General features: G+C 43.5%; 3 protein-coding genes across 7 annotated transcripts in view; all 3 read left to right on the top strand.

Moving 5' to 3' along the window:
- LOC145484573 (leucine-rich repeat serine/threonine-protein kinase 2-like) overlaps positions 1–12,466 on the top strand; it is a 33,067-nt gene extending 20,601 nt beyond the window's left edge. The window contains exons 10-14 of one of the 5 annotated variants that reach the window (XM_081463155.1): positions 1,074–1,307; positions 2,151–2,432; positions 3,152–4,852; positions 5,824–6,632; positions 7,738–12,466. In XM_081463155.1, the coding sequence (XP_081319281.1) occupies positions 1,074–1,307; positions 2,151–2,432; positions 3,152–4,852; positions 5,824–6,632; positions 7,738–9,876 (5,165 nt within the window). In that variant the 3' untranslated portion in view covers positions 9,877–12,466. Of the gene's footprint in view, positions 1–1,073; positions 1,308–2,150; positions 2,433–3,151; positions 4,853–5,820; positions 6,633–7,737 lie in introns of all 5 variants that reach the window. The other 4 variants (XM_081463154.1, XM_081463157.1, XM_081463156.1 and 1 more) reach the window with 4 other exon arrangements.
- LOC145484618 (uncharacterized) overlaps positions 1–15,782 on the top strand; it is a 407,604-nt gene that overhangs the window by 256,098 nt on the left and 135,724 nt on the right. The window lies entirely within an intron of this gene.
- LOC145484652 (gem-associated protein 6-like) lies at positions 12,917–15,481 on the top strand. The gene has a single exon (XM_081463254.1). It carries the CDS (start codon positions 13,577–13,579, stop codon positions 14,087–14,089), a length of 513 nt encoding a protein of 170 aa, XP_081319380.1. The 5' UTR covers positions 12,917–13,576; the 3' UTR covers positions 14,090–15,481.

Here is a 15,782-nt window from a genome sequence, read left to right as displayed (position 1 = left end):
TGAATTTGTTGTCGGTTCTCGCCGGTTTTTGTCCGGGTTCTCCGTTTTTCCTCCCACAAAAACCAACATCTCCAAATTCCAGTTCGACCAGGATAGAGGATCTGCATGAATACCAGCTAAGGCTGATGTGGCTTCCTCTTTTAAGTATTGTAATTTTTTTTTTAACTAACCGTAAACAGGTTAACCGGTGCACCGTTCACGACAGGCTAACCTTTGCTCTTTTCAGGTTAACCGGAGTGCTATTCAGGACATGGAAATGGAATATTTTAAACTAAGTGTAATAGTCCTTGTCCGTGGTTTTCACTTCTTGTTAGCAAAACTGTGATAAGTTTTGTTTAAGGTGGTGTTGGGAGACTTAATCTTTTCTCAGCAGGCGTCTGAGTGTACTCAGGTGCTGAAAACTTCAGGACCCGACTACACTAATGTGTTTTTAACAGTACCCGAATTCGTCTCAAGGAAGACTAAGCAAAATATTTTCGACCACACTAGCGTCAGGTTTAATTTTCGGTTTGTTTTCACCAGTCCACGCTAATGTGTTTTCGTATGAAAACGCATACTTTTTGATACGTTTTCGCCTATCGTCCACACAGAAACGACCGAAAACGCTGATGGAAGCCACATTATATGACGCTTTTTTCGGCACCGTTTTCAAAAGCCTTCGTTTTCATCTATCCACGCTGCACTAGAAACCGTTTTCGAAAGTCTGCGTTTTTATCAACGGTAGGTGAAAACGCACCAAAAAGAATGCGTTTTCGTGCGAAAACGCATTAGTGTGATCGGGACACCATACGCCGGAAAAATTTGAAAACGCAACGATCACCGGCCATTTTGGATTTGTGTTCAAGGAAAGCTTGGGCAGGAAAATCACATGATTATCGTGACACCATCGCTTCCGAAAATGTTTTCCGTCCACACGGAAACGAAAACGGATTGCTGTGGACCGAAGGCCTAACCTTAGAAATAAAGCTGCATTTTCAAATTCTTCCGATGTAGTGTGGATGGGTTCTCCGTTGATACCTCGCTTGAAACCTAAGAAGACAGGTATGTATTATGTATTTATTATCTCTTGGTAGGTGAAAGCGGAGTCGAGATGCTGAAGAGCTGGTTGGACACCATATCTGCCAGCGCTTCCAACACCAGCCTCATCATAGTGGGCACACACTTGGACAAGGTTAAGAAAAACAAGGAACCCGGATTCCAGGAGCGCATGCGCGACTTAGTGAAGGAGCTGGTCTTGTTACCGAAGTACAGCCGAATCAATGTCAAGGATATCAAGGAAGTTAGTTGTGCACCTGACAACAGAGAAGGTTTGTGTACTGTAATGGCTTGATGTGTCGGCCGAAAGTAAAAACTGCAGAGGCGTCTGCAAACAAAGGGATTTTGTGTCTAAGCTTTAAGCAAGAAAAACACCAACTGAAACGATTACATAGCTTACTGGCAGCTCAGCTCTTTGCCTTGAAAGTAACCGATTTAGTAATTTCACGATTCATAGTTTAGTTATATATTTACTTGCATCGCTGGAGGTAATTGGCTTCTAAGAGAGAAATTATGGAAAGACGGCCAATCCGCGTTCATCATGACGCAATAGGGTACCCCAAGTAAACCTGCTACCAGGCGTTTGTCTTTTTGCCTGTTCGCTGGCTAAAACAAAGTTTTTGCCTCTCTTGTAAATCAGTGCGCGGAATAGGTCATATACTCATGCCGGGGAATATCATTACAAAGAGATTTATGTCCCAGTTTGTATTTGAAAAACTCCCCGCATTAGCCTCGGTTGCATGCTAGTTCCAGTCCAATACCGAGAATACGGAAATCGTGTATTCCATATCTGGCGCGTAATCTCGGATGCAAAATTGCAGGTTTCACTTCTGAAGACCATTAATGGCAACAACATGCGCTGTGCAAAGTTATGAATCTAATTGTAATAATTCGCTACATTTTAGCATACAGACAGCAAAATTGAGAACTATGACGTGCTGATTTCTAATGCATTGACATCAAAAAGTATAAAAGTTTCACGACCGTGTACAGGAGAATTTACAGACTAAGGATCCCACGCGAGGCTCTATCATGGTCATTCAGCTCGCCCCCTCCCTCCACCTTTACACTGAAAAAGACTGTTTTTTTTTTCGTCTTTCCTTTTTGAAATAAAGGCATTGATGACCTCCGTATAGCCATTTACGATGTTGCCAGGAACCTCCAGAAGAGTGAACGCGGGCAAGTGTCAGTAATGGGCGAAAAGATTCCGCACAGCTTTTTGTTAGTGGCAGATATCATTGAAGCCAAGCGACAGGAGTTGCGGGATAATGGACGATTGCCAATCATGCACAAATCCGAGTACGAGGCACTTGTCCTGGACACCATTAAGAATGACACATTGGACATCGAGGACACTAATGACTTAGTGGAGGTTACTAAGTTTATGCACGAGAGAGGTGAGTTTGAGCTCTCTGATTGGTTAATTGTCAAGTGCGCTATAACCAATCAATCGCAAGCAAGGCCAAAACAAGTTGTGATTGGCTAAGGCACGTTTTTCCAAGCTTGAGACCCGCTGCGTGTTTTCTCGTGCTTGACACTTTTTCTCTGGTTACACGGCCGCTCTTGACATTAGTGGCATGCTTGTCCTTCGAGTTAAAGTTATTTTATTTAAAGTGGTTTTATTTAGCCATTTCTAAACACTTAATGTAGCGATTGATTGGCATACAAGCTGCACTTCTCGTCATATTTAATAAAGGTATCTTATCGTATCGTATCGTAATGTTGAGTTATCTCTGTACCGGGGAACGGTATGATTTTCTTCCACCACCATTGCCAAGGAGTAAGGAGCGAAGAATATCTGACCTGCTTGAACTGTGCGGGTAACGAGTTGAAATCTAAAATGAAACCGAAACGCTAACTAAGGATTTAAAGGTGCTGTCACGCCAGGCAATGTTTCTTGTTTCTTGTTTCACAATTTTTTGGGAAACAAGTTGCAAGAAAAAATGCCCAGTGTAACCTCCTCCCCCCCCCCCTCCCCCCACCCCCCTTCCTGAAATGAACATGTCTCGCAGCATTAGACAACCGGTAGATTTTGTAATCAGTAGTGCTCCCAAGGTAATTCGACGTGATTTATAAAAACACAAAGGTATCAATAAATGCTCTGATCTTTGTGTAGGCATTTTGATGCACTACGACGACCCAAACCAAGATCTGCAAGATCTGTACTTCATTGATCCTCAGTGGCTTTGCGAGTTGATGGCACAGATTGTGACGCTACAAGAAGTGAACCGATTCATTCGCAATGGCATCTTAAACCTGGACGCCCTGCCCCAGATTTTCAAAGGTGAACTCTTTCCATACCGGAATGCTCCGCAATTCATCCGTCTGTTGAATCGCTTCCAGATCGCATGTTCCTTAGACGAAAACCGCGTCCTGATTCCTTCCAAACTTCCCGCCGGGCAACCGGATGAGGCCACCAACGACGATCTCCCGTTTATCACACTGAAACGAATCCATTCCTTGCCTTGCATTCCGTTTGGATTCTGGAGTCGCCTGATTTCGCGCCTGTTGTTTTACATGAAGGATATGCTGTCGGGCGGAGAAAATTTCAATCGACAGGAGTACTCGAGCCCGTTTCAGCTCGATCCATTCTGCTGCAAATGCCCCCTTGACCTAGAGAGTTCAACCACAGGGGGTCTTGCCGACAGTGACAATGAAGTACTGGCTACCTTCGAAGCTTCTCTTGGTGGGTCGTTTGAGAATCTGCCAGGTTCGCCTGGTGACTTCCGCGGTCTCGTTCGATTCTTCAGTTCTCACCGTACGGGAACCTTCATCAACGGCCGATTTTTCAGTCATTCCGATTTGGAAGGTGGAAGCTCTCGGAGTGATTCGGGTTTCGAGTACAGTTCAGACGACGACGATGAAGCTCGTGCCAGGGCGCCAGGCGAGCTCACTGCGTCCTATCCCTTTGTTGGTTCCAAAGCCGATAGTTCGTGGAGGAATGAAAGAGTATTTAAACATGGTACTGACCCGGGAACACACCGCCGCCATGACGAAATTAATGACCTCGAAAGCGAAACTCCCAAAAGCGACTCGGCTGTACCAATCTTGCGACAGAAATTGTCACACGGAGACTCAGGCGAAAATGCGCATTTTGGCGCATCACGCACAAGCTCTGAACAGGGCTCCTGTGTAACACTCAATCCCAATCAGTTTCACATTAACCCCGATGTTGCGGAAGGTCCCTCAGCGGCTGATAACGATGCACTTTCGAATTTCGATGGAAAAGATGTTGACTTGGTAGATTCATCTCGACCAAATGAACTCGCCAGTGGCGCAGCCGATGAAGACATCGAGGTTCTCGCTTCGAAAGACACATGTTTAGAATCTTGTTCTGAAAGGCTCAATGGTCATCTTGAATTAAATCTTTCTCAAAATTACGATAGCGATGACAGCGATAGCGTGCCTTATCACTCTGCCACCTCCAGATCATGTACCCCAGATCCACTGACACACGAAAAAAGCGATGGACACCACAAGGATCCTTCATTAATGGAGCTAAACAAAGATCCTGAAATACGTCCCTTTAACGAAGACCCTGGTACCGATGGCCTTAATCAGTTCCAGTCCTTGACGGAGTCGTGTTTGAAAGAGGCTTATTTTCACCGATCTGTGTCAGAGGAAAAGTTTCAAGGCGACAGTTGTGAGGTGGCATCTAATCACTCGGTCAGCTCCTCTGTATCAAACAGCATTTCGTCGGATAAAGAGTCTGATGGAGAATGTTTTCACACCGGTTCTAGTCGGGGATCTAACGTCAGCGAGGCAGGGGACACATCCATAGAGATACGGACTGTTGTTGGTGACGAGGAAATTGCAGGTAAAAAGAGTAAATTGTAATTTCTGTGGTCAATGTTTCCATTATTTTCTTAGGACGTTAAGTGCTCTCGTTGTTGAACCACGGGTGGTAACCAGAAGTTGTTTTTCTTGTTTTATGGCGTGTGCCTTTGCAGTCCTGTCAATGCGTTGGAAAGCTCTCGCTTTTGCGTCTAAGAAACATATATTTAGCTAACCCTAAAAGCGGAGCTCCTGGGTCGGGTTGTTCGAAGCCCGCCTGAGCTACCCCACGATAAGCGAGAATTTTGATTTGAAGTTTGCAACTTTGTGGTGAGGTTTTCTGTTTATATTGTTTGGCCCTCTCTTTTGAGTTTGAATAATTGTCAACTACACAAAACATAAATAGTGAAAAACATTTTTATACAAGGCAAATTTATACTTCGGTTAACTTTCAATCCTGGGTTAGCGTTAACCGGCTTCCGAACAACACGGCCCTAATTACAACAGGTAAACCTCGCTTGAGCCCGCGATCCAATCGAAAAACCAGCACTTGGTCAGAGCTCCAAACTTAAGTCCGCGATATGGTCACGTGATACTGGTCAGCGAATAGCTTGTTTTGACAAGTGTCAATTGACCATAACATGGATGTCCAATATCAAAGATGTACGCTGTAAAACAAGGCTGCATGTCTCTGTCAAGCTATTAGCTGGAGCTGATAGGTTAACAGCTAGCTGGTTTTCTTTTCTTTCCTATATGATTATGGTGCTCCGCTTAGCGGCCCTTCGGGCCGCCGGAGCTCCGCTACACTTTGGCGAAAGGCAGTAAGACGCACCCAACCAGAGAATACTTGACTTCTGGTTGGCGTCCGTATTTCAAACACGTCTGTTCTTCAGTTTCTTTTTACTTGTGTGTGACCTCGTAATTAATTAGTAACAAAACCTTGAGGTTCCAGCCCAATTATTTTCACATTTAAATAAGATTAAACAAGCCGATAAATTTTTCTTTTCTTAGCAGCCAGCCATGTGTCAGACAACTCAGTCAGCATCGATTGGAATGAAACAATTGGAGAGGTTCCCAATGCCGAGACTTCGTCACACGATTCTCCAGGCTCAGTCCCGCCCCTTCTCCCCGAGATCTCAGTAGAATCGCCGGAGACTGGAGCCCATTCTAGAAGTCCTTCGGCGACGCCGGATCCTGGCAGAAGTAACGTTAGAGATAGCAGCAGAGCCAAGCACCGCAGTGTTACATCGCATCTTCCTTACTGCCCATTCAAGGAAGATTTCCCCATCGACAGCCTCCCGCAGTTACCAACAGACCTGGCGACGCTGATTGACCATGGCTTCCTTCATTGCTGGAAGTCCGGAGTGTGCCTTCGTCACCCTCGCTTGTTCTTCCTGCTCTACTGCCTCCCGGATCCCGCTTCTGACCGACAGTTGGTCGTTACAGAAGTAAGCCCTTGTCCACAGGGCCGGAGGGTCTTAAGCTACGTGGTAGACCACATCGACACCCTGATTCGGGAGTGGTATCAGGAGTTTTCGTCCACGGACGGCCAGCAACCCAAGGTCAGGCAGCTCATCCCCTGCGTCGTGTGCGAACGCCTGGGTCTTGAACCGAACAAGTTCTCGTTTGCTGAATGCCAGCTTCAAAGTTCAAGGTCAGATACAATTCCCTGTCCCCGTCATCCTCGAATCAAGGTTAATCTACACAAAGTGGCACCTGACATCATGTTACATGACGTAGATGCCGATTTGTTGTTGTCGCATGACGAGATCACCTATGAGGACACCGAGTCAAAACGGCTGGGCAGCGGTGGTTTCGGAAAGGTACCTTGTCATTTTGCTAAGAAAAATTCGGCATATCTCCTTCTATTAAACTAATCGCAAGCCTTCAATGTTGTAGTGTAGTGCCTTGTTTTCGGGCAATTCGCGGAACGTAGAAACTCTCTAGTTTGGCCGGTAAAATTTTCCCGGGTGAAATTTGATGGTGCTTGAGAAACAACGGAGCTTCCAGTCTAATAAATAGGAAATCTTATTGTTCAGTAGTAACGCGTGTATCAATGGACAAAGCAAATCTTTATTTCTTGTCATCACTGTGACCGATCTCTATTTGGCTTAGGACAAGTAAATGAGTCACATATCAGGGGGTTTAATTTCCGCGAATTTTAAGTAATGCGTGAAAATGAAAAGTATTAGATTAGCTATAAAATGTTGGCTGGTTATATAAATCGCGTCGAGGTCGCATTACAAGTGAGAGAACTTGGTAGTCTTTGTTTTTTCTTTGCGTCTCTCGACCTTTCATGAAGTAAGTCTAGCCTACAAGATGTCGCAGGTTGTTTCTCTGGAGAACCAATCAGAATGCGAAATATATATTACTAGTTTTATAAAAATAGAATTGAACGACCATTTCCTGAAATACACGTTTTCATGCAGACCAAGATCATCCCCAGGGCATCTTTTTCCTTGAAGTCCGAGGGGGCTGTAAAGCCTTGGGGACGAGGCCGCATTTAGACTTCTGTTACTTGGTGTCAGATACAATATATATGGGTTACTGACCAAGTGTGAGGTCAAGATGGTTGGATATTGGCCAAGTTCTTTTTTTGCGCGTTTATGGACCGAGACGGAGTCGAGGTCCATAAACTCGCAAAAAAAGAACGAGGCCAATATCCAGCCATCTTGGCCGAACAAGCTTGGTCAATAAAGGATTTATTATATTGCTTTCGGGGAAATTTTTCTCGCGGGACACGGCGGGTAGTCCCGAGCGGGCAAGATAGCTCCATCTTGTCCGCTCGGGTAGCCAATCACAGCACAGGATTTGATTCATCTTGCCCGCTCGCGGAGCTAGCTATATAATAATGAAAGTTAACGACTAAACGTATGACCACCGACCGCATTCCTGCGAACTGCTTGCTGATGTCGTCTTTTCCCTCAGGTTATTCGTGGTGAATGCCGAGGACAAGCCGTCGCCATCAAGTTCTACATTCAAAGCGACGAAACAGACCCCTTGAGGCATTACCGCGAGGCGCGCAAAGAATTGAACGTGCTACGCCGCGTGCGGCAGCATCCGTTCCTCATCAACATCATTGGCGTCTGTCTTCGTCCCTTATGCCTCGTACTGGAACTGGCGGAGCGGGGAGCTCTCACCGAGATCATTGTCAATCCGATGCCCATTCATCGCATTGTACTATTTCGCATCGCTTACCAAGTTGCCGATGCGTTGCGCTTCCTGCACGATTTGGGCGTCATCTACCGAGACCTAAAACCCGAAAATGTCCTGGTTTGGTCATTGGACGAGCCAGCTGATCTTCACGTTAAACTTATCGACTTCGGCACGGCGAATTTTGCGACTTCTACCGGTCTCATTTCGTGTGCGGGTTCATGCGGTAACCACGCGCCCGAGATGCTGGAGTGCGCAAACAAAGAGGAGTACACATCTCAAGTGGACGTGTATTCGTATGCGATCCTTTTGTACCAAATCATTACTCGGTCAGTTCCGTTTGAAGAATACGATTCCGAACCTAAAATCAACGCTGCTGTGATCGCCGGCGAGCGTCCGAAGTGGCGGGAGGTTCCGGTGTCGACATTCGGTCTTCCGACTCTTACCGAACTCATGCTTCGTTGCTGGTCGGATAGCCCGATGAAACGACCGACGTCTTCCCAGATAGCTGAGCAAGTCCGTCACCCAGCTTTCCAATGTTTGCTAGCTAAGCAGGTCGTTAACCCTCAGCAGCAATCTGTGCGGCATGCCTGTCTGGTGCCAGATTTCTGCGATCTGTGGCTGGCGTGTGATGACCATTCAGGAAACCGAATTTTTATCTACGATGGTCGCACGCTGGATATGAAGTTCTCGTTTTCTATTGAAACCGAACAACAGCAGCCTCTTGCCTTTCAGATTCAGTGCATGCATTTTATGAAGCCTTACGTGTTGATCGCCGTTCGCGGCCCCGCGGACTTAATCTATGTTTATGCTAGCTCAAGTGAACTTCGTTTTAAGTACGTGACATCCATGCCATTTGACGAGCAGATCACTTGCGTGTCGTCGAATGATGAGTATATATTTGTTGGACTGAGCGATGGCAAAGTGCGCTGCGTCCTGAAAACAGAAATGAAGAAAAGCGACAAAAAGCGTACATTATGCAGTTTCAAAGTGGGACGCCACCGAATTCTGTCACTGACTGTCGCACAGGATAAACTCTGGGTATCAACCAGTCGGTATATTTTCAGATATTTTACGAAACCCGGCGAAATGGAAGCGTTCGACATTGACGCCATGTGGTACGGCGGCCCCAAAGGAATGGAGAACAACCCTCAGACCCAGGTCTCCCTCCTCAAGGTTTGTCTTGACGAGCAAGGCGTTCTGTCCGTTTGCAGATCTGTCCTCAGCAAATGGGACGTCGAAACCAGACGGAATCTCTTCAACATCGACTGCGTAGCTATCCTGAAGAGCCTCGGCGCAGATTCCACTGAAGAAGAGGCACGCAAGGATAGCGGTGACGCCGCTGCGTGTATTACCTGCGTTGAGCCCACGCGCGACTCACTGTGGGTGGGGATCGCGAGTGGCCACATTTTGATCTTTGATTCCGAAACAGGGTATCTGCTCACGTGGTTTCATCCTTTTGATGAAACGCGGACCCTCACTCTAATTAATGGCCCTGGTCCGTGCGGTACCGAACAAAGCTACGTCATAAGCACTGGAAAGGGGCTAAGGCGAGAAGGGCTGGGACCTGTGTGCGTCTTAGCGGCGGAGCGGGTGCGAGAGCCCCCTCAGGAGATTACCATTAGGAAAACGAGTGAGCCGGAGAAAAAAAAGAATTACCTAAGGAGCATATCAGGACGAAAACTTTGGAGTGCCACCCCTCCAATCGAAGAACAAGAACATGACGCAGTCGACACAAATCCAAGCCCGCAGCCTAAATGCTCTATGATCATGTGGGAAGTTGTTTCCGGGAGTTGTTTTGCCAGAATAGAGTCTATAAGCGGCCGGCAACGTAGTCCTTTCCGTCTAAGTAACACCTCGTCAAATGTTCATCAGTCCTCGCAAGACAGTGACGAAACGAATCTGGGAACGTAATTACAAGGCGACGGAAGTACATCCGGAGATCTCTTGTGGAGGACTGAGTACCATATCTTGAGGGTACGAGGAATTAACTGACACTGGAAGAGTATATAGGCCTTGTTTGCTATCAAAGCATGACAATGAGAACTCACGAACAATTGTCAAGCGAACATACCTCGTTGGAGATCAGCTACCCGTTATCTGCGAGACCTGCCGTCTTAAAAGAACAGATGATTCAAAAGCAAATGATAAATTCAGTTGTTGTTGTCACTGCCTAAAGACGTCGCTATTGAATACGTATATAACAGATATCATAGGTAGTTTTTTTGCTATCATAAAAGAGAATTGTGGTGTTAATGGTAGTTATAGTGTATAGCAAATACGGACATCTTTTACAGGAGTTTCGTATATGAGCTTGACGAACGAACGAAAGGGAACGTTTTAAAATATGTACAAGTTGATTTTATTCGAACTGTGTATCTCATGGATTTTAGTGATTTTTTCCTTGTTACAACTCAAATTCAAATTGACTACGACATCAAGTCCTCTGTGGTGTTTTATGGAGAAAATTCTATATCTTTAGTCCCAATTCAAATTTGGGACAAATTTAATGTTATTAAATACAAATTTCGGCGCAGGCTGGGCTTAATTTATGCTTTCGATGTGGACTGTTCGTGCACGCCTAGCAGCTAGAAAAAAAATAAAGCCTGATGTTCCTTGCCACCTTGGTGAGATGAAGGCTGTTAAATTTACTTTTAAAGGGTTAAGAAGACCTGGTTCCCTGCCTTTTACCTCGCGGGCAAGTAAAATTTAAACGCCAACCCGAGACCCTTGATTTAAGCGCCACTGTGATGAAATTCACATCTTTCCTTGTCCTTCAGTGAAATCGACAAGCGAAAATAATCGCGAGCTTAGTTATGTGCATGCTGGCCGAAATATAGCTTACTCAAACACTGGAAAGAAGCAGAGACCAAGCAGAGACTTATTTCCAAGAGCTTGGGCGATATCTCCGAGTTCCAGGGACTTCAAACTAACTCGCAAAAGCCTTGTCCTTCAGTGAAATCAACAAAGGAAAAATAATCGAAAGCTTGGTTATACGCATGGTGGCCCGAAATATAGCCCCTGTTGGACTTACTCAGACACTGGAAAGAAGCAGAGACCGGGCTGCGCACACCTTGATTTTCAACAACTTCGGCTTAATTTCCAAGAGCTTGGACAATATTTCCGGGTCCCAGGGACTTGAAACTAACTCGCAAAGACCTTGTCCTAAGGTAAAATTGACGAGCGAAAAATAATCGAAAGCTGGTTTATGTCCATGGTGGCCGAGATATAGCACCTGTTAAACTTACTCCGACACTGGAAAAAAGTAGAGACCGGCCTGCGCAAACATTTGATTTCCACCTACTTAGGCTTGATTTCCAAGAGCTTGGACAATATTTCCGAGTACCAAGGACTTAAAACTAACTCGAGAAGACCTTGTCCTTCAGTGAAATCGACAAGCGAAAAATAATCGAAAGCTTGGTTATGCGCATGCCGGCCGAAATATAGCTTATTCGGACACTAGAAAGAAGTAGCTATAGAGACCGCGCTGCGCAAACTTTGATTTCCACCTAGTTAGGCTTGATTTCCAAGAGACTGGACGATATTTCCGAATCTCAGTGACTTTAAACTAACTCGAGAAGACCTTGTCCTTCAGTGAAATCGTCAAGCGAAAAATAATGGAAAGCTTGGATATCTGCAGATTGGCCGATATACCGCTTACTCAGACACTGGAAAGAAGCAGAGACCGGGCTGCGTAAACTTTGATTTTGACCCACTTAGACTTGATTTCCAGGAGACTGGACGATATTTCCGAGTTTCAGGGACTTCACACTAACTCGCAAAGGCCTTTTACTTCAGTGAAATCGACAAGCGAAGAATAATGGCAAGCTTGGTTATGTGCATGCTGGCCGAAAAAAAGCTTACTCAGACACTGCAAAGAAGCAGAGACCGGGCTACGCACACCTTGATTTTAACCTACTCAGAGACTTAGAGACCGGGCTGGGCAAACTTTGATTTTGACCTACTTAGTCTTGATTTCACGGAGCTTGGACGATATTTCCCAGTTGCAGGGACTTGAAACTACCTCGCAAAGACCTTGTACTGTCCTTCAGTGAAATTGACAAGCTCGTAGGCCTTATCCTTCAGTGAAATCGACAGGGGAAAAATAATCGCAAGCTTGCTTATTTGCATTCTGGCCGAAATATAGCCCCTGTTGGACTTACTCAGACACTGAAAAGAAGCAGCGACCGCGTTGCGTAAACTTTGATTTTGACCTCCTTAGAGTTGATTTCCAAAAGCTTGGACCATATTTCCGAGTTCCAGGCGTTAGGCTTATTTTAAGTTTAAAAGAGCAATAGATTTCGTAATCGTTTAGGGTAAGTTAGTCGCCTGAAATGTTAACTTATTTAATCGATTTGGCAAGCGAGTGAGCAGCGTTTAAAATTGTCTGACGTTTGTTAAGTTTTGATAATGCCGAGAGAGCGATGGATGCAAACAATAAAAAAACTAGATAGCTTACAAAATATTTAAAATATCATGTATTCGTGGGATATTGTAGTTGTTACAATAAAGTTGTTGTTTTCAGATAAAAATGCTTGTTTGATGCATGTTAGAGTCGCTTATGCTACTTTAAGAGGATTACGAACTAAATTTTTTTTTTTTTTTTTTTTTTTTGCACAAGAGACGAACTTTCTTGAGTGCATTTTGTCTAGACCAACCCCACCTGAAGGCGCTGTTGAAAGCACGGGTATATCGTGTAACCGTTTGTACGTACCGGAAAATGGGGAAATAATTTTAAAAAAAGGAGAAATAAAAAAGAATTACTAAAAAAGAATAGAAAAGAGAGGAAAAAAGGAAAAACAAAAAGACAGAAATTAAATAAATGAAGAAAGAAAGAAAGAAGGAAACTAATGAGAAGGAAGGAAAGAAAAATTAGTCCCGTAATTAAGAAGTATGATGGACTGAATTACGAAGTATCCCCGCGGCTGCAAGCATGTATATTCCTTTGTATTATTGAGGGTGTAAGATAAGCGTAAGCGTTAACAAGAAGTAGATATAACTGTCTCAGGCTTGAATAACGACTTAAAAAATAAAGTAAATTTGCTTTCCTTCTTTCATTCTTTCTTTTTTTCTTTTTATTTATATTTCACGAGATTAAACAAAGTTAAACGAAGGACGACAAATGGCGAATAAAGTAAGCTTTTCTACAAGCCAAGAACCTCTTGTCTAAGAACGTTACCGTTGCTGAACTGATGACGTTGCCAACCGGATACTGAGAGATACATAGAGGACTATTACATGCCCGCGCGTGGATACGAATTTTATCTTCGAGTTTTCAACTCGATATCTCACATGTACGTCTACCAATTTTTAACTTCAAATTCTAATTTTAAAGCGACACCAAATCTTCCAAATTTCCTATTTCCATAAATGTTACTAAACCTTTGAGAGAAACTATTTATCTCCAAATATACCTAAAAATCACCAAAAAATTTACAAAACAGCCCAAACCATAGATATGTGGGATGAGCAGAGAGACTCTTGCCTGCTTGAAACGTGAACAAGATATTTGCATTAAAACCATAATACCCAGCCAAAATACGGCCTTCACCAGGGTCTTCCATTGTTCGCCGCCATTTTGAAAATAGTGGAAGAGGAGACCCTGGGGACGAGGATGATGGCGGACGAGGACGGAGATAGTTGGTCCACTCTTTCAAGTGTCGCTTTATGGGAATTTGTGGACAAAAAGATCAGTGTTCTTCTCTCGGACAACAGTAGGAAAGCAGGATGGGTACAAGCCATTGATCCAGTTACTCGTACTATCATTTTACAGGAAGAAACCGACGATTTAAATGCAAAGAAATTAACATTTGTTTTGGGACATGCAATTTCACGGGTTGCTTTGGAGGAAAGCGAAGGCCGCCCTCGAATGACTGATTTTCTCGAAGCTGAAAAGGCTAAGAAATATTCTCACGATGATCTAAATACAAGAAAAACAGAACTGGTAGAATGGCTGACAAGGAATCGAATTCCAGTAAGTGAGAGTTTGGAAGACAGTGCGATCTTGTCAGTGATGGGAGTTCTGTTTGTTGAACCTCCGTATGATCCTGACTGCTGTAGATGTAGCAACGAAATTATACTGGATCGTATTCAGAAACTTATTAGAGCACGGGAAGATCACAAGTGACGGAAGAGACAGCTAAAGTTGAGCGTGTTCATCGCTGTAAATATAAACAATCACTGCACAGTTATGGTGATCAGACGTCAGGTTCAGTTTTGTCTCTGAAAAGGCGAATATGCTCCGAACATGAGGAACCAACTACACGATACAACACGTCTACAAAGACGTCCTTGCATTTTGTTGTTTAATTCTATGAGTATCATAGTTTTTGTACAATAAGCCATTTTTGTATTCTCGTTATTGGAGTGTAACTAGCTTACAAGGGAGGCTCATGCGGGGAATATCATTACAAAGAGATTAAGGTGGCCGAACACAGTTTTCGCGCGCGCTTTTGCCAATGCAATTCAGCGGAGAGGAGGGGGCAGGAGAGGAGTTTGGCCATTTAATGGAAAACAAGAAATACATAATTTTTTTTTCTGTTAAGTACAGTTCTTATGGATTCAACATTTTTATTTAACAAATAACGGACATTCAATAAGTGGCTTTTTGAGGTCATTCTAAGAACAGTGCCCTTCTGATGTGAAAGCCTTATTTTCCTGAAGCTTAATGGCTGGTTTGCAGTGTCACGCCATCAAAAATAAAAATCATAACCATTCAATAAATTAAGTCAAGAAGCTGGGATATGAAAGATGATTGATGTATAAACAACCTTGCCAAGATTTAGCTCTGAGCAGTTTTTCATTCTCCCCTTATTTGGAGAAGTGTTTCACGCAAACTTATGGAGCTTTGTATGGAGTTGCCATGTTTGTGCCTCTCGGAAAGACACAAACATGGCGGCTGTTAAGTAACAGAAACATCTCTCATTGAGTTTTGCCATTGGAACAAAAAGTTATTACTCTAGAGCTCCGACACATTGAAATTAATACTTTTTCTAGAGCAACAACTGTTTAGTTAGCGAAAACTTGAGCAATAACTCATCTTTTTTGACCACTCAAGAGCCTTATCGGGCCACCATTTTAATGTCACACAACTTATAACCTTGGAAATTCAAACCTGCTTTACTACATAATGAGAACCCTGTCGAGCTTAAACGTTGCAAAACATCAAGTTATTAAAGGGTCTTACTTCTTATGAAACTAAAACTTCAGAAGGATTGGTAATTTCTTATTTTGGAAAATGATGATGTCACATGAAAAGCGGCAATAATACCAAAGTACATTTTTCATATCTTGACACAGACAATGGCTTGAACACTGGTTGTAATGTACAAGTTATTACCCAATTTATTCAATCATTATTTTTACCTTCAGTACATGGAAACATACAATAGTTTACCAATTCAAGAGGATTATTGAGCCAATCAGATATTTTAGATCTGTGATATTTGTATTTCTTATTTTAGATTTTAATACTTTTTATTTTTATAGAGGACTTCCCTGAACACCACGTATTTGCGTGATGGGCACTTCCTCTTTAAAGATTGTTATTATTATTATTATTATTATTATTATTATTATTATTATTATTATTATTATTATTATTATTATTATTATTATTATTACAAAGCAAATGTAAATGGCCACAAAGCATGAAAGAGGAAGGTGGGTCTACATGATCAACCTGAAGTCTTTACCCACCCATAACCAGAGTTTGAACATTGACATGTCACTCAGAAACTCATACACTGGTGCGCTGCTGAACTACTGTTGAGGGCAGAATAAAGTGGCCAGAGCAGAGAGGCAGTTGTTCAGGAAAGATC

The sequence above is a fragment of the Orbicella franksi genome, chromosome 4 (genome assembly GCF_964199315.1).
Source record: "Orbicella franksi chromosome 4, jaOrbFran1.1, whole genome shotgun sequence".
NCBI lineage: Eukaryota > Metazoa > Cnidaria > Anthozoa > Scleractinia > Merulinidae > Orbicella > Orbicella franksi.
The sequence above is the reverse complement of the archived record's forward strand: the minus strand, read 5'-3'. Positions and strand labels throughout refer to the sequence as shown.

What these genes read in the sequence shown, in the direction of transcription:
- LOC145484652 (XM_081463254.1), top strand. Translation starts at nt 13,577, where the DNA reads ATGATGGCGGACGAGGACGGAGATAGTTGGTCCACTCTTTCAAGTGTC.